Here is a 25,034-nt window from a genome sequence, read left to right on the forward strand (position 1 = left end):
TCTTCCACATGGGTACAGGGGTCCAAGCCTTTGGGCCACACTCCTCTGCTTTCCCAGGTGCATTAGCAGGGAGCTGGACCAAAAGTGGAACAGTCTTGACTTGAACTGGTGCCCACATGGGATGCTGGCATTGCAGACAGAGGCTTAACCTGCTATGGCACAATGCCAGCCCCAGGGGTTTGGATTCATTAACTATAAAGCCTGTCAGCACCAAACTCAAATATTTTCACATCTAAGTATTTTTAAATTTTCCCAAATAAGTGGTTTTATTTTTTTTTCTTTTTTACCATTTACAGCTTCTTGCCCACCATCTGCTAGTTGTAGAAAAGATAAACTCTGTGGTTATAAAGTCCCCAGCTGGCTGCGGCTCTTGGGAGACTTCCCACAAGCTGCTGAACACCTTACCTAGACACGAGAAGCCTCCTCTTTTCTGGCAGTTTCCTTGCCCTCTCTCTTTTTGAATGATTCCCCACCCCCACCCCAACAATTTCTGATTCTTCTCACACTGTGAGAGACTTCTGCATGTAAACCTGCCAAGCTTCCCCAGATAAAGGTTGTTCTCCTACTGCCACCTCCTGGTACTTTTTCCTTGCTTAGCTCCAAATTCCCTCAAACCCCCTATAATGACAGTTCACAAAACAGGAACTACAGCTGCCCAAAGAACATATAAGAGATGCCTCATCTCACCTCAGTGAGACATCATTTCACAAACCAAGAAATGTGAAGTGTTAGAGATGTGGATGATGGTAGCAGTGTAAACTGGTACAACCACTTTGGAAAAAAAAAATTGGCTCTATTACGTAAAGCTGAACACGGGTATACCAAAAACCTATCAGTTCCACTCCCAGGTAAATTTATTCAAGAGAAATTTTTGTGCAGAGGCATCAGAAGGTAATGCTTATAACAGCACCTTTGGAAACTACATGACTAGAAGTTACATAAATGGCACCTGGAGAGTGGACAAATGCTGGTGCGTAAATGGATTGTTAAGCAGCAGTGAAAATGGATGAAATGCAATTTCCCTCAACAAGGATGGATTTCAACATATTTGTGAAATAAAAGTCCCGTATACTGATGAAAAGTTTGAAAACACACATAAAGCTAGTATAAAAAATACATTGCTTAGTAAGACATGTAAATACGAAAAGATATTAAAACAATGTAATAGCTAAGTGACTATAAATTCAGGCTGAGTCCACGTCTGAAGGGGAAGCAGCGGTATAAGACCGATTGCTTAGAGGCTGATGAGAGTTAACTGGTGAGTCAAGTTAAAACTTTTATTTATTTTTTTAAAAGTATCATTTTTAAATGAACTAGGCTAATTTCAACAGGCAATCCAAAGCCCGCAGGGTACCCTGCATATTAACTAACTCTGTGGACTTGAGGCCCATTTTTTTTTTCCCAAAGATTTATTTATTTATTTGAAAGGCAGAGTTACAGAGAGGCAGAGGCAGAGAGGCCTTCCAGGTGTGGTTCACTCCTCAGATGGCTGCCACTGCAAGAGCTGCGCCGATCCGAAGCCAGGAGCCAGAAGCTTCTTCCTGGTCTCCCACACAGGTGCAGGGGTCCAAGCACTTGGGTCATCTTCTACTGCTTTCCCAGGCCATAGCAGAGCCAGATCGGAAGTAGAGCAGCCGGGACTCGAACCGGCGCTAACACGAGATGCCGGCACTGCAGGCGGCGGCTTTACCCGCTACGCCACAGCGCCGCCCCTAGGTCTTTTTTTTTTTTTTTTTTTTTTTTTTTTTTTTAGAACAGAGAGTGGGCCTACATAACTTCTCAGGCCTTCCGGCCCAACCACGTTGTAAAAGAGAAGGAATCAAGGCCACGATCAAAAAACGCAGCATCCTAAGCGGAAAGGACACACTCCGCACCGTGCGCATAACAACGCCATTAACAGATCCAAAGAATAAATAAATAAAAGAAAACGGGGAAGACCGCAACAAAAAACCCTAGCTTTCCTAGAGCGCAAACAAAAGAGGGGGCAGTCACGTGGCACTCCCTCCCACGCCCGGCGCGCCAATGATGTCACCAATCTGCGACCAGACCATTGATTCCCGACTGAAGGCAGAGAGGCTACGTGGTGGGGGAGGGCGGGGGGAGGGTCCCGGGTCCCCGCGGCTGTGGTAACCTCCGGTGTCGGGCTGTGTCCAGAGGAATTGCAAGAGCGGGTAAGAGGCCCCCTCCTTCTCCGTTACCGCCTTCCTAGGCCGGAAGGCCCGGCTTTCGCGGCCTTCCCGGTCTCTGGCGCGGGTGGAAGGAAAAGCGCGGGGGTGCCCCATGGGGCTGGCGTGGGGGGACGCAGGACCAGGTCGGGGTGCGCCTGGGGGTCACGGCGGGGCTGGGCAGCCTCCCGCGGGGCGGGCGCCGGGGGCCCGAGCGCTTGGGTGCGCGTGTGTGTGTGTGTGCGCTCGTGCGCGCGCGGTGTGGGCGGCCGAGCTGCGCGCCGATGCTCCGTCGCTCGTGCCAGCTGGGCCCGGCAGCTGGGTACCAGAGGCCCTGCTTCCCTCTCGCGGGGAGCGAGGCCGCCTGCGACTCGTCCCGCTCCGCGCCTTCTTGCGCCTGCTCCCTGAAACTGCGGCGGGCCCGGGCCTCCTTCCGGGGATTAATACCCGCCGCCCTTGCGTGCCTTACACTGGGAAAGCGTGGGCGGACACATTGGCGAGCCCACTGCGGGGTCACGGCAGGCGCGCTCAGCCTCCGTCTGGCCCTGGTGCGGGAGGCCTAGTTGCGTCACCTCCCCTTCCTTCATCTGTTTGGCTTGCTCCCTGGGCCTCGCTAGAGGGTAAGGCGGCGCCAGGTCTTCCGTTAGAATGTCAGGAGTTCGGGACGCTGGCTTCCGAAGGGCTACCTGTGGTTGCATTTTGAATGCTGGCGGCGGGGGAGGGGGGAAGGGAATCCGAGCGTGCAGTTAGGCTGCTGCGGCGGGAGATTTGTACCCCGAGGCCTGCACTGTAGCCGTGTGGGGAGGGGGGCGCTGGCGGGATTGTTGGAGCAGGATACTGGGGGCAGACACTGCAGGAGCTCAAAGTGTCAGCAAGCGTGAGTGACAATCCTAACTTCTTTCTCTACCTACGAGGCTGCTTCTAGTTGCTGTTTTAAAGACCCAGAATTAACCTTTTTCACTCTGTAGAAACAGCCTGCTGCATAGGAGGCAATGAAGTAGAAAAGGGGCATGAACTTTGGAGTCAGGTCTGCCACCCAGCAGCCGTGTGACATTGAGTGAGTGGTTTAACCTCTTACTCCTGCTTGGGCTTATCTACAAAGTAGGGATAATTATATCTGACTTGCAGGCTTGTCAGAATTTGAAGTATCTCGCTATTGTTAGGAAGGGCCCAGTATCCAGCCAGTTGAATTTGCTCCCTTGCCAGAGTTTTGGTATAGTAGCTGGAGAAGTGGGGGCCATTTTGCTGTATCAGGTATTTGCTATTCTACCAGCTATGATAAAACAGACTTAGGTGAGAGAGGAAGACCTCAGAACTCATAGCCTCTCTACTGCAGACCTCAAAATCCTGGAACTGGAATGAGGTTTGGACTTCACTTTAGTCTGTCAATCATAGTTTCTCTTTTGGGCACTTGCTGTGTGCCTGACACTGTGACAAACACTTTACATGCGCTGTCTTATATTTGTGCGATAAGCATTCCCACTTTACAGATGCAGACAATGAGGTCTGGCCAGGGTCCTCACGTAAGTTAATGGCAGAGCTGGAACTTGAAGCCCGGCCATGAGGCTATGTAGTTTGGGTTGTGTTCTTTCTCAGTGACAAATATCCTGGTAATGTGGACCTGTTGTAGTGGGAGAAGAAAGGCATCACAGAGTTTAGAAGCAAGAGTAACATCTCGAATTGTCCAATGATACATGATCTTTTATTTTACATTTTATCCAGCACAGTCCGGATGTGAGATTTAGCCTTTTGACGCAGAGAAAAAGGGAAGTCTCACAAGCACATAGTAGATGTTTGAGTAGGTATTTGGTAAATTTTTTTTTTTTTTTTAAGATTTATTTATTTATTTGAGAGGCAGAGAGAGAGAGGTCTTCCATCCACTGGTTCACTCCCCAAATGACTGCAGCAGCCCAAGCTGGGCCGATCTGAAGCCAGGAGCCAGGAGTTTCCTCTGGGTCTCCCCTGCAGGTGCAGGAGCCCAAGAACTTGGGCCATCTTCCACTGCTTTCCCAAGCCATAAAAGAGAGCTGGATTGGAAGTGGAGCAGCCAGGACTTGAACTGGCACCTATATGGGGTGCAGGTGGCAGCTTTACCTGCTACACCACAGTGCTGGCCCCTTTGGTAAATATTTGAAGAAAGAAAAAAAATCTTGAGCATTGCTGTTTCTGCCAGAGGGAAGCCTAGTGCTTGCTATACAAAAGCTCCTGAAGTTTGCTAGTTTTCTGTCATAACACTGTAATCAGCATCTTTCGGATTGCTGGATTGAAAAATCTGAAGCTCTGTTTCAGTTCAAGATCAGTATTATTGTCTGTGACCAAGTGATTAGAGTTTTCAAATATGTGAACCCCAAAATCTGAGCTTTGGGGCTTTTGTGTGATCTCTTGAGATACAGCAATTTGTTTAGTTCTGACATCTGTTATACTTGGACCTTAAAGGGTACAGCTGCTTGAGTTAAGTTTTCTGGAGAGCACTAAATAATTGTTCTGCTTTAAGGATAAAGAGTTCAAAATATTACAAAGTTTCTATCTCTTTTTAAGATTTATTTGAAAGGCACAGTTAGAGAGAAACAGAGAGATCCTCCATCTTCTGGATCACTCCCCAAATTGCCTCAACAGCCGGGCTGGGCCAGACCAGAGCCAGGAGCCTGAAGCTCTTTCCGAATCGCTCATGTGAGGGCAGGGGCCCAGGTACTTGGGCGAGCTTCTGCTTTTCCCAGGCCATTAACAGGGACCTGGATTAGAAGCAGAGCAGCCAGGACATGAAATGGCGCCCATATGGGATGCTGGTGTTGCAGTTAGCAGCTTAACCCGCTACGCCACAACACCGGCCCCAGAAAGAGTAAACTAGTTTTAAGCAGTTGTGATTCTTAGTGTCTTGGGTCACCTGTTCTGTTTTGCTTCTCTGTTTGAAGATGACTTAGGGCTATATAATGAGCTGTCGGGATCATCCAAGCTTTCTGTAACCCATCTGTGTGGCTCGTGACTGACGCACCTCAGGTCTCCCCGCCAGGCAGCTCTAGTTGCTGTTTCTGTGCTCGCCCAGATGACTTGCAGCCACCCATTCCGCTATCTTGGTCAGACTTGATGGGAGGCCCTGCAGCCCATCCTCCCTTTCTGTCTGCACCTCCTCCCCTCCCTGCTGTATGCTACACACCATGAAGTTTTTCTTCAAAGGGGTATGTTAATCCAGCTGAAAAATGCAGAGACCTAGTATAAACCAGTTTAAGCAAAAGAGGGTTTTTGTTTGTTTTACTTCTGAACTAGAAAGTCCAAATGTCAGCTTCAGGCATGGCTGGATCTTGGGGCTAAAATTATGGTGTAAGGGTCTTGTTGGTCTTTTCTTTGTCTATTCCATTTGTTACTTCTTGGCAGCTCCACATCTGTAACTTCAGAGCTGTCTTCCACATTGTAAACCAATCACTGGCAGAGGGGGTGCCATGATTGGACAGGTCTGCATCCCAGGCCCTCTCCTGGGATGGAGAAGTCCACTGCCCTTCCATAACCACAGGGGACAGAGAAGTACAGGGGTGTGAGGCAAGCAGAAGCAGCAGATGAGAACTGCAAGTGTGTGTGCATACATGCATGCATGAGGTCACACGTGTGCTCCTGTCTCGCTTGAGCTGCTTCTGGAGTCTTCCAGCTGGAGTGACCACATCTAGCTTTGTGCATCACACATTGTTATTCCATTGCGGCATCCGTCAGGTGCTCTCCTGTCCCTTCCCTGATTGGTACTTTCGGATTCCGGTCATGCTTCTCCCGGGACCCGTCCTTGACCTCCCTCAATGAGCTAGGCACTCCTTCTCTTTGCTTCTGTAAACACCTGAACCAACAGTTCTGTTGTAGGTTTTATTTCTGTTTGGTAATTGGCCATTTGCTAGTTGGTTCTCCACCAGGCTGGTAGCCTTTGCCTTGCATTCCCTACCTCCCACCTTTAGTTAGCATTGTTTTTCTTCATAGCATTCACAATCAACATTGTACTCTTTATTTTTATTGCTTGTCTCTCTTCCCTTAGAAAGTCAACTTTCTGAGAACAACAGGAAAGGTATTTTGCTTTGTTATTGCTAGATCCTAGTATAGGGTCTAAGACATACTTTGAGTTCGGTAAATGCTTATTAAATGAATTCATGAAAATCTGCCCACAGGAAGAAAATACTGGCATTGTGTTGGTCAGGATTCTGCAGGATAGATGCAGTGCCCACTGGGAAGGGCTGAAAGGGCTGCAGGTCCTCCCAGGAAGGCAGAGCCTCCTATCCCGATGTGTATTTGAGTTTATGGAGGTCAGGCACGAAGAGAAACCAGTTGGAAATTCCACCCAGTGTGATGTTTCATTCCTCCTAAATATTTCTGAATAATTTCTTAAAGATTTATTTATTGAAAGGCAGAGTTACAGAGACAGAGAGAGGGGTCTTCCATCCATTGGGTTACTCCTCAAATGGCCGCCGTGGCTGGGGCTGAGCCAGGCTGAAGCCAGGAGCTTCTTCTGGGTTTCCCACATGAATAGTAGGGCTCCAAGCATCTGGGGGCATCTTCTGCTTTCTCAGGCACACTTGGAGGGAGCTGGATCAGAAGTGGAGCAGCTGGGACTTGAACTGGTGTCTGTATGAGATGCCAGCATCTCAGGCACAGCTTGACCTGCTACCCCATGACACCAGCCCCTCTTTCTGAATTTTGATGGGTTGTGTAATAAGCCTTTCTCCACATTCTGAGTCTTTTTCCTTGTAGTATTTATTTCCACAACATTTACCCAGATACTTAAAATGTTCAAGGCAATGTTCTAAGCCCTTTATAAATAACAACTCAGGGCAGGCGCTGAGGCTTAGCAGGTAAAGCCTCTACCTCCTGTGCCAGCATCCTATATTGGTACCGGTTCAAGTCCCGGCTGCTCCACTTCCGATCCAGCTCTCTGCTATGGCCTGGGAAGGCAGTAGAAGATGGCCCAAGTCCTTGGGCCCTGGCACTTGCATGGGAGACCGAGGAAAAGCTCCAGGCTCCTGACTTTGGATCATCGCAGCTCCGGCTGTTGTGGCCATCTGGGGAGTGAACCAGCAGATGGCAGACCTACCTCCCTCTCTCTCTCTCTCTCTCTCTCTCTCTCTCTCTGCCTCTCTGTAACTTTGCCTTTCAAATAAATAAATCATAAATAAATAAATAAATAGCAACTCATTCTTGGGCTGTAGTTTAAAGATCAGTAGTTGTGAACTTTAAAACTTGCTTTCATTTCAAATACCAAAACATTCAAAAAAGGCAGAAGAAAAAATCCTTGCTAAAAAATTATAAAAGAAAGAGAATGCTCTCTACTCAGCTCATCTCAGCCTCTAGAATAAGTAGCGTGATGTGTCTCCTTACCAGTCTTTCCTTAGGTTTTGCATTTGGAGCTGATAGATCAAATGTACTCTTGTTGCCTTGTTTCTATTCACACATAGCCACCCTGTGCACACCAGTCTGTAGGTGGCTGGCCACAGGCGTATGTCATGTGTCACTGGCAAGAGGAGTGGAATTGCCAGGACTGGGTTAGACCAATCAGGGCCCTCGCTGTGGGTGTGGGGAGGAAGTCTGGCCTTCTCAGGATCTGGACTCTTCCGGAAAGAAAGGCAGCCAGCACCGTCTGTGGCTTGGACGTTTCAGATTTCAAAGCTGTGTTTGTATTTAGAGTTTTATGTTTGTTCCACTTACTGTGAAATTGACATCACTCACGACATTACTCTGTAAATAATCGTTTTCATGTTATATAGTTTATGACTGTCAGACCATACTCGACTGTCTCTAGTTTTGGACATTAAAGCAGTTTTCAGTTTTTTGCTGTGGCTAACCATGCTAGTGGACATAAATACTTGTACTAATTTTTTTTTTACTTGTACTAAGTTTCAAATTATCTTCCTCAAGGTTGTTTTTTATGAGCTTTAATATTCATTACATTTTTAATTACTAATGGTTATGTCATAATGTGATTATGTTAATAATGATGATTGTTGATTATTAGCTGATGTTATGAACATGTTTGAGGCTTTTGACAGACATAGTACAGTTGCTTTGTAAAAATGTTGAACCTGAGGCGGTGTTTGGCGCAGCAGTTAAGATGCCCGCCTCCCGTATGTGAGTGCCTGGGTTTGAGTCCCGGCTCTGCACTCCACTCCAGCTTCCCGCTAATGCACTCCTTGGGAGGCAGCAGATGATGGATAGTGCAAGTTTGTGGGTTCCTGCCACACACGTGGGAGACCTAGATTGATTCCCAGCTCCTGACTTCGGCCTGGCCCAGCTCCAGCTCTTGGGGTTTTTAGGGAGTGAACCAACAGGTAGGTGGAAGATCTATTTGTCTCTCCACCTTTCAGATAAATTAGTTTTATAAACTTTTAATTGAATCTGTCAGTTTAGTCTTCCCTCCCTCCCTCCCTCCCTCCCTCCCTTCCTTCCTTCCTTCCTTCCTTAGCAAAGCAAAATTTTATTTGTCAGAAACCTCCTGAGGGGCCGGTGCTGTGGCTCACTTGGTTAATCCTCTGCCTGTGGTGCCGGTGTCCCATATGGGCACCCAGTTCTAGTCCCGGTAGCTCCTCTTCCAGTCCAGCTCTCTTCTGTGGCCCGGGAGTGCAGTGGAGGATGGCCCAAGTGCTTGGGCGCTGCACCCCGTGGGAGACCAGGAGGAAGCACCTGGCTCCTGGCTTCAGATCGGCGCAGCACCGGCTGTAGCAGTCATTTGGGCAGTGAACCGATGGAAGGAAGACCTTTCTCTCCGTTTCTCTCTCTCACTATCTATAACTCTACCTGTCAGTAAAAGAAAAAAAAGAAAGAAAGGGAAGGGGAGGGGAGGGGAGGGGAGAGGAGAGGAGAGGAAGGGAGGGGAGGGGAGGGAAGGGGAGGGGAGGGGGGAAGGAAAGAAACCTCCCTCCTGCAGCAGCAGTCAGGAGAGGGCTCCCAGAGAGGCAGACCCCTCCCCCTCCTTTCATTTGATACTTAATGTCTATTGAAAGATTGGTGAGGACCTTCTCTAGCCAAAGCACTGCTGGGTCATGGAAGTGCAGGACTACTGCTCAGGCAAGATAGACATGATTAATCAAGCGATCATGCAAATGTGTAACTACAGCTGTAATAAGGTTATACCCTCTGCCCTCTGGCACAGGCACAGGATGGCCTTTTCAAGGCTGTAAGAGTGCCTTGTGGCTGTTGGAGGGTGCTTTTGTGAAGTCTGATAAGGAAGGGGCCCAAGTACTTGGGCCATCTTCTGCAGCTTTCCCAGGTACATTAACAGGCAGCTGAATCAGAAGTAGAGCAGTCAGGATTTGAACCAATGCCCATATGGGATAACTGGCACCACAGGTGGCGGCTTTACCCACTGTGCCACAGTGCCAACCGAGTAATCTATTTTTAAATTGTGAATTTAATGAGTGAAAACATAAATAGTGATGTGTTTTCTTTCACGTATTTAATTATTAGGGTGACTGAACATTTTCCTAAATGTTTAGCAGCCTTTACACTTCCTTTTTTGTGAATTGCCTGTTTAATCAACTACAGTTTTACTGGAGGCTTCTGTACCTTGAGGACAATAATAGTGTGTCTCTCTCATAGTGTGGTTGTGAGGATTAAAAGGTAAACCTTGGGCTGGCCTATCTGGGTGCCGTCTCATCCAGGTGTGTAGGCATTATACACACATATATTAACTCTGCCCTGTTTGTTATGATTGTGATTCTTGTGTGTGTTCGTTTGTATAGGTTTTTTTTTCCTATTTTATTTTCTATGTTTGAAAAGCAGAGAGTGAGAGTGAGAGCTTCTGTCTGCTGGTTCAACTCCTCAAATGCCTGCAACAGCCTAGGCCGGACCAAGCCCAAGCCAGGAGTCAGGAATTCCATTCTGATCTCCCATGTGGGTGGCAGGAACCCAAGCTCTTGGGCCATCATCTGCCACATCCCAGGATGCATACGTAAATGTTTTTACTGTCAACACTCTCAAACCCTGGCAATTTTTTCTAAGTACAGAAATGTACTTGCAGTGAATTTATTACTGATCTCCTTTGTGATCTTTTCCTGTGCTGTGAGAGATCAAGTTATATACTCTGAGTTTGTGTTTGAGTGTCTACATTTGGCCCTCTAATACGTTTGCAGTTTATTTTGAGGTATTAATATAAGGCAATACTGTAGTTTTTTTTTTTTTTTTTTTTTTTTAATTAAACTGTTGGCCAGGCTCCATCTGTTGAATTAATCCTTCCCTTCACTGCTGCTTTTGGCTCCTTATCACGCACTGGATTTCTACACACACACTAGGGTTTGTTTGGAGAAAACTTCTTGTCTGTTAGCAGATAGCTCCACTCTTGTTTTATACCAGCACTTCATTGATTTAATTAGCATGGTTGTCTTTTTTAAAAAATTGTGTCCAGTCTTGCCTGTTTATTCTTCTGTTGAGTGTGGGGTTTATCATTTTGTCAAGTGTCTACTTCTTACGCCCTGACCTCCTAGAATTTGCAGTAAACTGTTGCTTCATTGGCATTCATAAACTTCTCAGCCATCTCATTTGGGGGTGATATATCCTTCTTTTTTTTTTTTTTTTTTTTTGACAGGCAGAGTGGACAGTGAGAGAGAGAGACAGAGAGAAAGGTCTTCCTTTTGCCGTTGGTTCACCCTCCAATGGCCACCGCGAGAGCTGGCCTGGAAGAGGGGCAACCGGGACAGAATCCGGCACCCTGACCGGGACTAGAACCCGGTATGCCAGCGCCGCAAGGCGGAGGATTAGCCTAGTGAGCCACTGTGCTGGCAGCGTATCCTTCTAAAGACACATATTCCTCAGTAGTCTTATACTTTTCCACAAGTAAGCTCTACACATGTCTTAAGGTTATTCCTAAATGTTTCTCAATCCTAGATATTTCTCTTTCTTAATGCCTTATTTGTTATGAAGAATATATATATATATATCCCTATATTTAAGGAAGCTATTTTATATATTTCTCTTATGTTCAGCCATATTCCTTGACTGATGTTGGTTCTTTTTTGTTTGTTTTAAAAGAAAAACATTTATTATTTATTTGAAAGAGTGATGAGAGATTTTCCACCCACTGACCCACTCTCCAAATGCCCACACAGCTGAGGCCAGGCCAGGCCAAAGTCAGGGGCCTAGAATTCCATCTGGGTCTCCCACATGGGTGGCAGAGACTCAACCACTTGGACTACCTTCTGTAGCCTCTTGGACATGTTAGTAGTAAGCCAGACTGGAAGCAGAAGGGCTGGGACTCAAATCTGCCCTCCCACACAGGTGTAGGCATCCCAAGCTGCAACTTAACCCACTGTGCCAAAATACTGATTCAACTAGAGAGACAGTGTTTGCAAATAATCTGTTTTTCTTTTTTTAAAAAAATAGTTTACCTCATTTCTGTTTTGTGTTAAATATATGTTAGAATTTCCATATGTGGCAACATTTAATATATGTTAAATACCATATTTCTTTGATTCTAAGACCACTGGACATATAAACATGCTTAATTTCATGACAGATTTGGGGGCGCTGTATTTAATGTACATTTGTTGTAGTTCATATCAGAAATGTTAGGATGTGAAAAATGCATATTAGAAATAAGATAACAGTGATAATGGTGGCCCTCATTTAATTTCTCATTTTACTGGTAATGGCCAACTGTTCCATTGTAAATATGGTTTTTAAAAATATTTACTTATTGATATGAAAGGCAGAGATACAGAGAGAGGGAGAGAGATCTTACTGGTTCATTCCTCAAATGGCCGCAGTGGCCAGGGCTGGGCCAAGCTGAAGCCAGGAGCCAGGAGCTTCTTCCAGGTCTCTCATTTGGGTGCAAGGGTCCAAGTACTCGCGCCATCTTCCTCTGCTTTCCCAGGCACATTAGCAGGAAGCTGGATGAGAAGTGGAGCAGCCAGGACTCAATTTAGTGCCCATATGGGATGCCAGTGTTTCAGGCAGCAGCTTAACACAGTATATCACAATGCTGGCCCATGTAAATATGATCTTGGCTGTTGAGCTATGATAAACAGTTTTCTCTGTGGACTTCCTAAACCTAGAGACTGTTTTAGGTGAGCGAGCAGCACCTACTTAGAAGAGGTTTTACAATGGCTTAATCAGCTTGGGAGTGACAGGTGATCAGGGGGTCAGTTTCTTGTGTACAGGTCTCCATCTTTGCCTGTAATTCCTGCTTTCCTTGCTTTGTTAAAGGAAAACAGAGACTCTGGCATAAAAGCTTGAGTGCTGAATACAAGTTTTACTGCCCAACAGAAGATCAGTCCAGTGCCATCTTTTAGGCTCCAGGAGTTAATTCTCAGAACAGGGAAAGTGAGAAGTGTTTTTACTTTATTTATTTTTAAAAGATTTAACCTGCTGCACCACAACACTGGCCCCAAGAAGGGTTTTTAAAATTCACACACAGACTCTGCCCCATATTAGGGAACCCGGCTCTCCAGATGCATGCTGGCCACTGTTATCTGGGTTTAGGTATTGCCTAAGGAACAGGCAGGAGAGGGTGTTTGCAGGGCTTTCTGGTAAGTGGTCTCTTGGTGTGTATGTGAGTCAGTGCTCTGGTAGCTATTTTTGGTGGAAGACAAATGTGCAGGCTAGGCTGCCATGTTGGGCTTCATTGCTTCGTAGCTAGCTTTTTTAGTGAGCTCTGCATGGGAATGCAGCCCTCTTGTGGGGTCCCCATTGCCAACTAAAACTCTAAAGAAGTGGAGAGACAGTGGGTCGGGTCAAGAGGTCAAACCAGAGTTGAGGTACACTGGTAGCAAGAACACTCTTTAGAGTGGTGACTCTTAATTTCCATTTGGATAGCCTGCGCCGCGGCTCACTAGGCTAATCCTCCACCTTGCGGCGCCGGCACACCGGGCTCTAGTCCCGGTTGGGGCGCCGGATTCTGTCCCGGTTGCCCCTCTTCCAGGCCAGCTCTCTGCTGTGGCCCGGGAGTGCAGTGGAGGATGGCCCAAGTGCTTGGGCCCTGCACCCCATGGGAGACCAGGATAAGTACCTGGCTCCTGCCATCGGATCAGCGCGGTGCGCCAGCCGCGGCGGCCATTGGAGGGTGAACCAATGGCAAAGGAAGACCTTTCTCTCTGCCTCTCTCTCTCACTGTCCACTCTGCCTGTCCGAAAAAAAAAAAAATTTCCATTTGGGGGTCACAGCGCTTTGTGGGAATCTGATAGCTGTGAGCTGTCTCCGAAGGAAAAGGCTTGTGTTCAGGGTTTCATAGTAAGTTAAATATCCCAAATCTGAAATCCAAAATCCAAAACTTTTTGCATGCTGGCACAGTGTCACAAGGGAAAAATTCCATGCCATAAACTTTGTTTCATGTACAAAATTATTGAAAAATGTTGGATAAAATTACCTTCAGTTTATGTGTGTAAGATGTATATGAAACATAAATGGAGGCCAGCACCACGGCTCACTTGGCTAATCCTCCACCTGCGGTGCCAGCACACTGGGTTCTAGTCCTGGTCGGGGCGCCGGATTCTGTCGCGTTTGCTCCTCTTCCAGTCCAGCTCTTTGCTGTGGGCCGGGAGTGCAGTGGAGGATGGCCCAGGTCCTTGGGCCCTGCACCTACATGGGAGACCAGGAGGAAGCACCTGGCTCCTGGCTTTGGATCAGCGCAGCGCCAGCCATAGCGGCCACTTTGGGGGTGAACCAACGGAAAAAGGAAGACCTCTCTCTCTCTCTCTGTGTGTCTAACTCTGCCTGTCAAAAAAAAAAAAAAAAAAAAAAAAAAGAAAAGAAAGAAAGAAACATAAATGGAGTCTCATGTTTAGACTTGAGTCATGGGACCAAATATCTCGTTAGATTTATGTAAATATTTTGATATCTGAAAAAAATTAGAAATCCAAAATACTTTGGGTCCCAAGTATTTTGGATAAGAAATACTCAACTTGGTCTGCAGCCATACCACCCTGAACACACCTAATCTCCTCTGATCTCCGAAGCTAAGCAGGGTTGGGCCTGGTTAGGACTTGAATGGGAGAAATACTCAACTTGTTGATGTAATTGAACCCCTATATATTCTGTGTGAAGTAACACACTTATGAACAAAACACAAATACAACCTTAAGCCTTATGGCAGTTGTGGTAAGATGGTTGTTTACCAGAAAGTATAAAGTGCAAGTGTAAACATGCTGCAGAGCGGAGGAACCGGTGCTCATGGGGAGGGGGCTCTGGTTGGAACCCTTCCTGAGGAAGCATTGACCGCCAGGATCTGAAGGGTGGAAATAATAGCTGAATAAAAATCGAATTGGAAAAGGAAGGGAGACAGCATGTGGCAGGGGGAGAGAAAGCAAGACCCAGGAAGGCTGATGGGGGCAGGCAGGAGGAGGGAGAGGGACCAGCAGGGCCAGGCTATACAATGCCTTTGAGCCATCACATGCAGATTTTTGCCTTTATCCTAAGAGCATTGGGAAGCCATCAAAGTGCTTTTTTGTTAATGATGTAAATATTTGGTATGCATCAAAGATTCATGCAGCAAACACACAAGTTATTGAAGTACAGCAATGAAACGGACCCAATCCCCTCCTGTGCCAGATGTGCCAATGAATGCCCTCCTGTGTGAACCCATTACCCTCCTGTGCCAGACCCATACCTAGATGCCAGTCTCCTCTGGCTCCTGGCTCCTGGCTCCCTGTCTTCCCTCCCTCCTTTACACACTAGTGTGTCATTTTCTTGAGTTTCATGTCAAGATCAGATTTCTGTTTCCACAGACCACTCAGGCTGTGTTGAGAAGGATGGGTAGGCAGGAGGCCACAGACACCGGGAAGCCAGTTAAGAACTTGTAATCACACAAAACACAATTTTACCAGCAGCTCGTTCTGTTTTTTGTCTTGGAAATTTCTTTCACATAAGATTTTTATCATTTAAAAATATAAATCAATGAGACTTTCATGGAAAAAAAATAAAATGAGACAAAACAAGAAGTTACAGTTCCGCTGCACAGTGCTGAGAAGGCGGTACTGTGTGACCTTACTAAGAAATGGGCACTGTGACGGCACATGCCTGTTGTCTGTCAGAACTAGTCTGTGTTGGCCTTTCTCTGATCTCTCCCAACACAGCGATCCCTGGCGGCCATGCCAGGCCCACAACAGTACTGTTTGCACAGCCCGGCAAGGATGCTGTGTTAGTTTCTTATGACCAGCCACTGTCACAAATTACCACAAACCGGGTGCCTTGAAAAAACAGAAATCTGAAATCACTAACACTGGCTTGGAATAGGGGTGTGGGCAGGCCTATGCTCGCCCCCTCTAGAGGCACTAGGGCCTGGACAACCCAGATCATCATGACCAGTTAGGGAGTGGACCAGCGGATGAAGATCTCTCTCTCTCTCTCTCTCAGTCACTATGCATATTAGGTTAAGCCTCTGCCTGTGGTGCCAACATCCCATATGGGTGCTCATTCAAATCCTGGCTGCTCCACTTCTGATCTGACTCTGCTAATGGCCTGGGAAAGCAGCAGATGATGGCCCAAGTGCTTGGGCCCCTGCACCCATGTGGGAGACCTGGAAGAAACTCCTGGTTCCTGGCTCTTGGCTTCTGGCTTCAGCAAGGCCCAGCCCTGGCTGTTGCAACCACTTGGGGAGTGAACAGGGATGGAAGACCTTTCTCTTTCTCTCTGTGACTCTGCCTCTCAAATAAATAAAATGAATCTTTAAAAAAAAATTCTAAAAAAAAAATTTAGCAAGGACGGGACACCGAAAACAATTCAGTAGCTCTGATGCTAATGTGTCCCTCCCCACAACTGGGAAAGTCAGCCTGCTGAGGGCACATGTGAAGCTGCAGCATGGCAGTGCTGCGTGGAAGGCAGACTTCTGAGAATACAGAGTGAAGGCCCTGGGTAACTCATTTATAAGCACTTCATTCTAGAAGGTAACTCAATCACTCGACCTTTTGGCTATGATCAAGTGTAGAAGGTAACTCAATCATCTAGGCGGTTGATAAAGTGGCTCTAGGTGGCATGTACCCACAAAGCATTGCCTTGGGGTCTTTTCACAGTACAGCAGGTGGCTCCCCCAGGTCCCTGGGGAAGTGAGCCATTCTTTACAGGAAGGGCACCTGTGTCTGTGTGGTGCCTTTTTACACTGGGAAACCCTGGCAGGGCAGACACCAATGAATTAGCGCTGGAGGATGAAAGGGGATTTTTGTTGTGCTTGCTTCTCTGTATTATTTGAAGGGTTTAGCAGGGAACCCATTGCTTTAAGAGCTTCATCTGACTTGTTGAGTCCCCACCTTAGGCCACTCCTGACTTGGGTCAGCACCTCCCAACCCTGGGGGAGTTACAACAGGTCCTGAGAGTGAGGAAACGCTGATGAGTGAGCCTGTGCGGTTACCTGAGCTGCTAGGATTAAGTGACAAGAGCAGTTGTTCTTTCAAGGCATAAACCGACCCTTGGTTTAGGAAAGAAATTTCCTCTTTCTTTTTCACTGTCCCATCCTATGCTGCATGAAAATGGGTGGGGGAGCAGTGGTGCAACTTCCCCTACACAGCTGTTGTAACTAAAGCTTTTCTGGATCATTCTTGAAGAAGGGTTAAAGGCTTTCAGATTGTTTAGCCCAAAGGCAAGAAAACAGGGGTGATTACGACTTAATTCATAAACGGAGAAGAGAACATGGGGAAATGGGCTGGAGATGCTGCAGAAGAGTTCTTAGTTTTTTAATCTTTTAAATTGTGAAATATATAGCACGTGCGCGCGCGCGCACACACACACACAGAGAGAGAGAGAGACGGGGATTAAACACGACTGGATAACCTAATCAATGTTGGAAAGCCAACCCAAGTCAAGAACTGGACCATCCAGATAATTCCTTCCCTGTGAGCACGCCCTCCTCCTCTGTCCAGGTTACGACAGCCTGTCTTACAGAGGGCGTCCTGCAGTCACTCTCGCCTGGTTTGGGACCTACAGTATGTGGATTGCTGATCTCACTTAGCACTGTGTTTATATAATTTTCCACATTGTTGCATGTGGTTCTGATTCCTTTTATTTTTGTTGCCATGTTGTATTTCATCACAGGCATATGCCACTATTTAGTGATCTGGTCTACTTTTGATGGGTATCTGGTATTGTTTCCAGTTTGGAGACTTACAAATAAGGCAACTCTGAACTTCTTAGAGTGGGATTGCTGAATTGTAGAGTACAGGTATTCTCACCTTTTCTAGATAATGGCACACTGGTTTCCCCCAGTGAGTGGGAGCTACTCTGATCCCTTGGTAAGCACTGCCTCTTGGTGACTTGATGGGCAGTAACTCACTGTGGCTTTACTGTGCTGTTCCCTGATGTAATGAGATGTTTAACTCTCCCATTGTTTAACCTACTGAGCACTCTGTTACTCATTCAACTCACTGACCTCTGAAGGTCCAAAGTTGGAGGACACTGCCCCAAGAAGACTGGTTGCTCTGAAGGCAGATATGTGAGCAAGTGATCCATGATATTGTGAGGATTGTGAGGTGTCCTTCTTCCCACCCAACTGACAGCTGAAAATGGGCGCATTGCTGTGTCCTATTCTCAGTGCTTAACACGGACCAGGCACGCACTGGGCGCTCAGTGAGGGAGAGCGTGCTCTATCCAAGGCGATGTCCCAAGACTGCTTCACCAGGGGAAGTGTGTTGTGGGCCAGTAGATTGCACACAGGTGCTGAAGCTAGAAAGAGCACAGCCCCTGACTGATGAGCACTTAGGGGGATGGAAGGAGAGCAGAGGAGCTAATGCCCTGACCGCACTGTCTGGGAGGTCACCTAAGCAGTGGGCATTAACAGTGTTGAGATTAAACACAGAGGAAGAAATTTCTCACAGGCGAGGGCACCTGTTGAATACTGGAAGTGAACTGTAGAATTTTTTTCCGAGATGTCTTTTACAAAATCAAAAGTCGATAAATTTGACCACGAAATAAATTGAAGTTTTTCCTCTCTATAAGGAGTTCTTTTTGAAGGTAATGGTGTAACTTGAGCATGTGTAGAAGGAATTTTCCGCATCTAGATTTAGATTTAGATTTAGGAGCAGCTCCTGGCCTTATGCAAGCCTCAGTTTCTGTACCTGCAAAGTGAGAACAACAGTTGCCTTTTACGGCGCTGTGAAGACCCTCGCCTGGAGGTTTTATGATGCAGATCCTAAATTGCTGACGGCTGTTACTGTCTTGCTACTTTTTACTGGTGTGTCTGCCTACTTGGGCCTGTAATTCGGTAGTAGCCTCCTAGTCCGCAGCGGGAACTTTCGTTGGAAGACGACCCCCTCCCCCCCTTAAAGACCCATGGTCACATTCTTGCCCGCTCTGGGGGAGACGGGGCAGGCCTCCTGCGCTTCCCCCAGCGCGGGCCTTTGTCTCTTGCTGGGTCCCGCGTATTCCTGCGAGGGCTGCGCACCGGGAATTGGGGGCCCCCAACGCTCGGGGGCTCCCTCAGGGGCCGTGGCCCGGCTCCTGAGCTGAGGATTAGACTCCTGGCTGGAGCCGAGAGCAACCGCTCCCGCCGGATGGCCCAGGCCCCTCCCTCCAGGCCACACTTTGCGAAAGGGAAGGCTTTCCGAGGAAACGAAAGCGAAATTGAACCGGAGCCATCTTGTGGCCCAGCGCGCGCGAGCCGGCCCGGGCCGCCCTTCCGCCTCCCCGAGGGCTCCTGAGGGTGGGCGCGACCGCGACCGCTGGCGCAGTTGGGCCCTCCGAGTAGGGGGTGCAGCCGAGTAGGGGGTGCAGCCGGCGGCCCGGCGGGGTCGGGCAATGCCTCCGGGGCGCCATGGACCCGCGGCAGGTAAGCCGGGCCGGGCGCGGAGCAGCGACCACCAGGGGCTAACTCTGTCGCTGACGGGCTCATACTTAACCTCGGCGTGCATTCGTGTTGCAGTGCGTGACACACGCATCTTGAGAGCGGGTGTGTGTCCTCTCGCCTCGCGGGATTGCCGTTCAGGGTTGGAATCCTGCCGCTAATTCTGAAGCTTGAACGGGGTGTGGAAGAGGGCTGCGGGGCAAGGCTGACTCACTGTCTCTGCTGAGGCCCTGTGCTGCTTCCACCCCCATACACACTTGTTCTACAGGACCCCTGCAGCAGCATCTGTTACTTTTAAGGGTTTGTTATTAATATTACCTGCTTGAAAGGCAGAGAGACAGAAGGATCTTCTTTGTGCTGGTTCACTCCCAAATGCCTACAACAGTCAGGGCAGAGTCAGGAGCTAGGAACACTCTGGTCTCCCACTTGGCTGGCAGAGACCCAACTGCTTGGGCCATCATCTGCCGCCAAGGGTGGATGGGAAGCAGAACGGCCATGAGTGGAGCTGGCGCTGACATAGGATGCAGGCAGCAGGCCCGCTCTTTCCCTCAGCAGCTGCCCTTCCTGCTCCTGAGGGGGCAGGGTATTGAACGTAGCCATTCTTACTGCTGATGAGAGCAAGTTTGTAACAGCTTTATTCACTGTAGCTAAAAACCTGCAAAAACTCAATGTCCTTCAGCAGGTTAAATTGGGATCTACTCAGCGGGAAAAGAAGAATGAACTGTTGATGTAGACAAAAACTTGGGTGGCTCTAAATGCCTTAGGTGAGCAAAGGAATCCAGATGCAGAAAGCCACATACTGTACCCATCCATTTGTTCCATTCTTGAACCAAAAAACCGAAACTTCTAGGGACAGAAAACAGATCCATGGTGCTGGAGGGCTGGGTATGGGAGAAGTTGATTATAAAGTGACTTAAGAAATTTTTAAAAGAACGTTTATTTATTTATTTGAATGGCAAAGGACCAGAGAGAGACAAATCTTCCATCAACTGGTTCATTCCTCAGATGGCTGCAGTAGCTGATGGGTGGTAGGGCTCAAGTACTCCAGCCATCATCCATCACTGCTTCCCAGGGAGCTGGATTGGAAGCTGATGAGCCAGGACTCAAACCTGCACTCCGACATGGGATGCACTGACCCTAAGAAATCTTTTTAGGGAAATAGAAATGCTATCTTTATTGATTGTGGTGATAGTTGTCAAAGCATAGAATTCTTTTATTTTTTTTTCTTTGAAGATTTAATTATTTGAAAGTCAGAGTTACACAGAGAGAAGGAGAGGCAGAGAGAGAGAGAGAGAGAGAGAGAGAGAGGTCTCCCATCCGCTGGTTCATTCCCCACTTGGCCTCAACGGCTGGAGCTGCACCGATCCAAAGCCAGGAGCCAGGAGTGTCTTCTGGGTCTCCCAGGTGGGTGCGGGGGCCCAAGGACTTGGGTCATCTCTACTGGCTCCCCAGGCCACAGCAGAGAGCTGGTTGGAAGTGGAGCAGCCAGGACTCGAACCTGCACCCATATGGGATGTCAGCACTGTAGGCGGCAGCTTTACCCACTATGTCACAGTGCCAGCCTCCAAAAACACAGAATTCTACACTAAAGAAGGTAACTTGTACTTAATGTGAATTATATCCCAGTTTTTAAAAGCTGTATCCAAGGGAACTTTAAAAAGTTTGTGGGAAAATGGTATTAAAAAGTTTATTTGAGTGTAAAAAATATTAAATACATGCATAGTTTTTCATAATATGTATTTTTCATGAACTTTTTGAACGCCCTCATGCGTGGCTTTCAAAAACTTTTTACACCCAAAGGAACTTTTTATTTTCCATGAACTTTCTGAAGTACCTATGTATGTACATGTACACACACACACACGTACTCACATGCACACATGCACGCATACACATATATTGTTTAAGCTCTTCTTGAAAAGAATTGAGGGGGCCGGTGCTGTGTGTAGTGTGTTAAGCCTCTGCCTGTGATGCCAGCATACCATATGAGCGCTGATTTGAGTCCCGGCTGCTCCACTTCCAGTTCAGCTCCCTGCTAATGGCCTGGGAAAGCAGTGGAGGATGACCTGAATACTTGGACCCCTGCCACCCATATGGGAGATCTGGATGGAGTTCCAGGTTCCTGGCTTCGACCTGGCCCAGCCCTGGTTGTAGGCAGCCATCTGGGGAATGACTCAGTGGATGGAACGTCTCTTTCTCTCTTTCTCTTCCTCTCTCTGTAACTCTGCCTTTCAAATGAAAAATAAATTAAAAAAAAAGATTAAGGACATCTGACTTGAAAGAAAAGCATTTCTTCACATGTACTGACATAGCACTCTGTGGAGCCTGCGTTGTAAAGGCAGAGATGCTTATCCCTTGATCCTAGACACATGGGACCAGACAGAGTGAGATTCGGGGGGAAAGGCTAATGATTGCTGCATGAGTTTGTGCGGTAATGGATAGGAAGTGGGAGAGGAGGACGGTGGGGGGTTTGGGGGTGATTGCTGTGGTTCCCCTTTCTTGTACCCACTATCAGTGGCAGTCTGCATGGCTGCTCTCAAGGGACAGTTTGGGATATAGGGGCCTCAAGGGGTTAAAAAAATCTTCCTCTAATCCTTCTTCCCTAAAACAGCCATTAACACATTCATGTACCATCTTGTCTTTCTTTTCTCTGTGTCCATTCTTGCATGCGCACACATGTACACACATACTCATGGGTTGTCCCCATTTTGTTTCCAAAAAAGATAACACATTACCCTGCAGCTTGCTTTTTTACAATTTAATATAGCATTCCTACTTTTTCTCCAAGTAAATACAAATGGATGTAATTTTTTTAAAAAAACTCTGTATTGTTCCATAATGGGAATGTATCCTAATTTCTTCAACTCTTCTATAAAAGAACATTCAGACGTTTTCCAGATCTTGGCCAAAAGTCGTAGTTCAAATCTTCTAGCATATAACTAGAAACTTTGCTTTCAAGCAAAGTTGTTTTTCCTGAGGTCACCCAAAGAGCTGATCAGAAACCCCCTGAAGTCTCTGTATAACTCAGTTCTGAGAGTTGGGCACTCTCTGTGTTCATTCACAGTGATGAGGGAGGAGGTGCAGCAAAAGGAACAAGAACAGTGATGTGTTTGCTTATGTGTGGTGTCTTTTTCATGCAGTCATTAATTCAGCAAATGTTGGTTCATGATCAACTTTGTGCCAGGTGCTAAATGGAAAGATAACTGAAATGAAGCCCTCGCCTCCTGGGAGCTCACCGGGGAGTCAGCTGCAGCCCCCCATCAATACTCTATTGGGATATTGGGAGTGGCGAGTTGAATGTAATTCCTAGGGCATTTATTGTATATCTTTCAGATATACTGTAATCTGTGTTTTTCTAAATCCAATAGCTGTGATAAAAAGTAAAGTTAATGTTGTAACAAGTGCCCAGTGGAAGTTCAAGGAGAGGAAACTCCTTGGGCTGGGAGAGGTGAGAGTCAGAAGTCTCTTGAAAAAAGTGGCATTTAAGGAGATCTGTAAGGAAGGGATCAGAGTTGCAACAGGCGGGGCACTAGAGGGAGACGCTGATAGTTTGGATTGTCATGTAGAGGGATGGAAAGGGAAGAGGCTTTGGCAGTAGCTCAGGTGAGAGGTAATGGTGAGGCTGAAACTGGAAAAAGACATATTTAAAAGACAATACAGAAATGGTGGACGAGACAGGACAAGGCAACTGCCTTGTTCAATGCAGGAGGTGAGGGAGGGAGGAGGGCAGGCACCCAGCAAAGATGGCTTAGGTTCCCAGCCTTTAGAACCTGGAAGAATGGTACCCTTAACACTAACAAGAACACCAGGAGGAAGTGTTGGATTTAAGGGGGATGATTACAGTAGTCTCCCAATCCACAGTTTCACTTGCTGTGGTTTCAGTTATCTTTGGTCAGTTGTGATCCAAAGATATTAAATGGAAAGTTCCAGAAATAATTCATACATTTAAAGTAGCATATGACTCCAAATAGCAGGATGAAATCTACAAGCATCTTATGGTGTCCTGCCTGGGATGTGAATCATCTTTTTGTCTAGTGTAGCCACACTGTGTGTGCCTGCCTTCTAGTCATTAAGTAACCTTGGTTATCAGATCAGCCATGGAGGAATAGCAAAGCTGTGTTTCAGTAACCCCTTCTTGTAACTTAATAGTGGCCTCAAAGCTCAAAAATATTGACGCTGGCAGTTTTACCACAGTAAAAGTACAGTTGTTCTATTAGTAGTAGTTGTTGTTAACCTCTTTGCCTCATTTATCATAGGGGTGTGTGTATAGAAAAAAAAAAAACAGTAGTTTTATTAGCATGTGGCATGGATCCCCTGCAGTTAAGAGGAGACTACTGTGCCACCTGAGATAATGGTGGGCTACCTAATGGATAGATGCTCTGTGTAGTTGGAAATGTAAGTCTCAAGCTTTGGCCCAGTAGCTGGAGATGGTGGATGTGAGTGCTGTGCTTAAGAGTACTAGTTTAGGTTGAGGAGAGTGGATTACACGGGAGGAGTCCTTAGACAAAACCTTGGGGCCAGTTATATAGAAGAGGTTGGAAGAAAGGGAGAGACAGGAAGAAGAGAGGTGAGAAGAGACCCTTGGTGCTGAGTCATTGAACCCTGGAAAGAGACTTGTATAAAGGCAGTGCCAAATCATCAGTGAGCAGATGGGTGTTTGCTGGAGTGAATTAGGCACCAGACAGGGAAAGCCCAGCTGGGGTTCAAGGCAAAGTCAGTGTCATTGTCCAGCACCTTTGGAAGCTCTGGAGAAGAAAAGGCACGTCTTGAGAGAGATGGGGACTGACCGTGAGACCCAGAATGGGGAAGATTCGAGAGTGGCTGACCGGCAGCTGTGGTAGGGTCACTGGAGAAGTTGTAGAAATACTGGGAAGTCACCATCGGAAAAGAGCCGGAGTCAGCCAAATGCAGCCCTGGGCTGGCTTTACAAATGTGACAACGTGTGGCCCTTTCCAGAAAGACTTCACCCAGCACAGGGGGAGTTTCAGTGTTTGAGGTGTTGATTGTGGCCTAGGATGGAGTAACTGTGACACAGAAGGAGTAGCTGAGCCAGCTGATCTTGTGGCTGACAGGTGGGGATGGGGCAGTCACTGGATAGAAGATGAGGAACCCATGGGAGAGTGAGGAGAGAGAATGCTACAATCCCCAGTGGGAGAGCAGAATGCTGAAGCTGTTGAAGAAGGGACCCTCTGCCTCTGGGGCCTTCAGGAGAGTCGGAGGAGGGGGACATAAAGCTGAAAGGCAGTTGCTGCGTATCGCCCCTTCCCCTGGCTGCACACCCTACCTCCAGTCCCACCAGTACCTCCTCCTCCTGCTTTCACCACCCTGCAGGGATCAGCAGTGGGGAGGAGGTGAGGGCAGAGGGTAGATGCTCTGTGTTCAGGTGAACGAGCGGCGAGCATGAGAACATGGGGTTGCCCTGGAGGCAGCTGTTGGGAGGTAGCCAAGGAGGGCAGGAGGACAGGGCTGAGGGGGCGAGGAATAGGTGAGCCTGGGTGGCTTAGGTGAGAGCATCGGGCCGGTTTCTGAGCCTGGGCACCGCACTGAGGAGTGAGGAGGAGCGCCCTATGCGTAAGGAAGTCCTCCAGCTCCTCTCAGATCAAGTGCCGGTCCTCCCAGGTTTGGGAAGGGCAGGTGGGTCTCTGTGGCCCGCCCCCATGTGAACTTCTTCCTGTTGCAGCCAAGAGGGCTTGTGCCGGCTGAGCCTGATTCGGGAAGGACTTGTGGCCTAGTCTGTTCCTTAGTCCCCTCACTCCTTTGGCATTTCCTGGTTGCTGTTCAGATTTTGTTTGTCTTCAAAACAAAATAACATTTGTTTTTCTGATTTAAAGGATAATTTTTTTATGGGTGAAAAATTTCCCTCTTGACCCTCTAAAACTATATGGGAGGGAAGAGAATAAGTTAGGTTGCTGGAGAGGCCATGCTGAAGTGTCAGAACTCGTGCTGCTGCTGCTGGAAGCGCTGTGGGCTTTGCCAGCTGCTCCCCTCCCCCACACTCCCCCCCCCCCAACTTCCAGATGGTGGGCCCTTGGGCTCAGTCACCCACTCAGGCTATTAGGGGTCAGGAACAGCACCCCGGGCAGAGAAGGGACAGGGGCTCCACAGGCTCACCCAGCAGCCTTGATTCACTTTCTCTTTTGCCATGTTGC

At 47.6% G+C, this 25,034-nt stretch overlaps 1 protein-coding gene and 1 long non-coding RNA gene across 11 annotated transcripts in view; one reads left to right on the plus strand and one right to left on the minus strand.

Annotated features, from left to right (window-relative positions):
- The first annotated feature begins 270 nt into the window (after nt 1-270).
- ADAR (adenosine deaminase RNA specific) overlaps nt 271-25,034 on the plus strand; it is a 45,270-nt gene continuing 20,506 nt past the window's right edge. For 4 of the 9 annotated variants that reach the window (XM_070077619.2, XM_070077621.2, XM_017345850.4 and 1 more), the window contains exon 1: nt 18,398-18,870. In XM_070077619.2, coding sequence (XP_069933720.1) covers nt 18,856-18,870 — 15 coding nt within the window. In that variant the 5' untranslated portion in view covers nt 18,398-18,855. Of the gene's footprint in view, nt 2,172-2,446; nt 2,786-18,397; nt 18,871-25,034 lie in introns of those variants that run through there. The other 5 variants (XM_070077626.2, XM_070077624.2, XM_070077625.2 and 2 more) reach the window with 3 other exon arrangements.
- On the minus strand, nt 11,639-25,033 carry LOC149125500 (uncharacterized). 2 transcript variants are annotated; one of them, XR_016210595.1, is made up of 3 exons: nt 19,204-25,033; nt 13,486-18,160; nt 11,639-12,010 (listed from the first exon to the last, which is right to left on the minus strand). It is a non-coding gene; the product is annotated as an uncharacterized LOC149125500 (long non-coding RNA). The 2 variants fall into 2 exon arrangements; XR_016210594.1 differs by having other exon boundaries at nt 11,639-18,160.

Source organism: Oryctolagus cuniculus, chromosome 7 (genome assembly GCF_051225735.1).
Source record: "Oryctolagus cuniculus isolate XC-2025 breed Fujian yellow rabbit chromosome 7, ASM5122573v1, whole genome shotgun sequence".
Lineage (NCBI taxonomy): Eukaryota > Metazoa > Chordata > Mammalia > Lagomorpha > Leporidae > Oryctolagus > Oryctolagus cuniculus.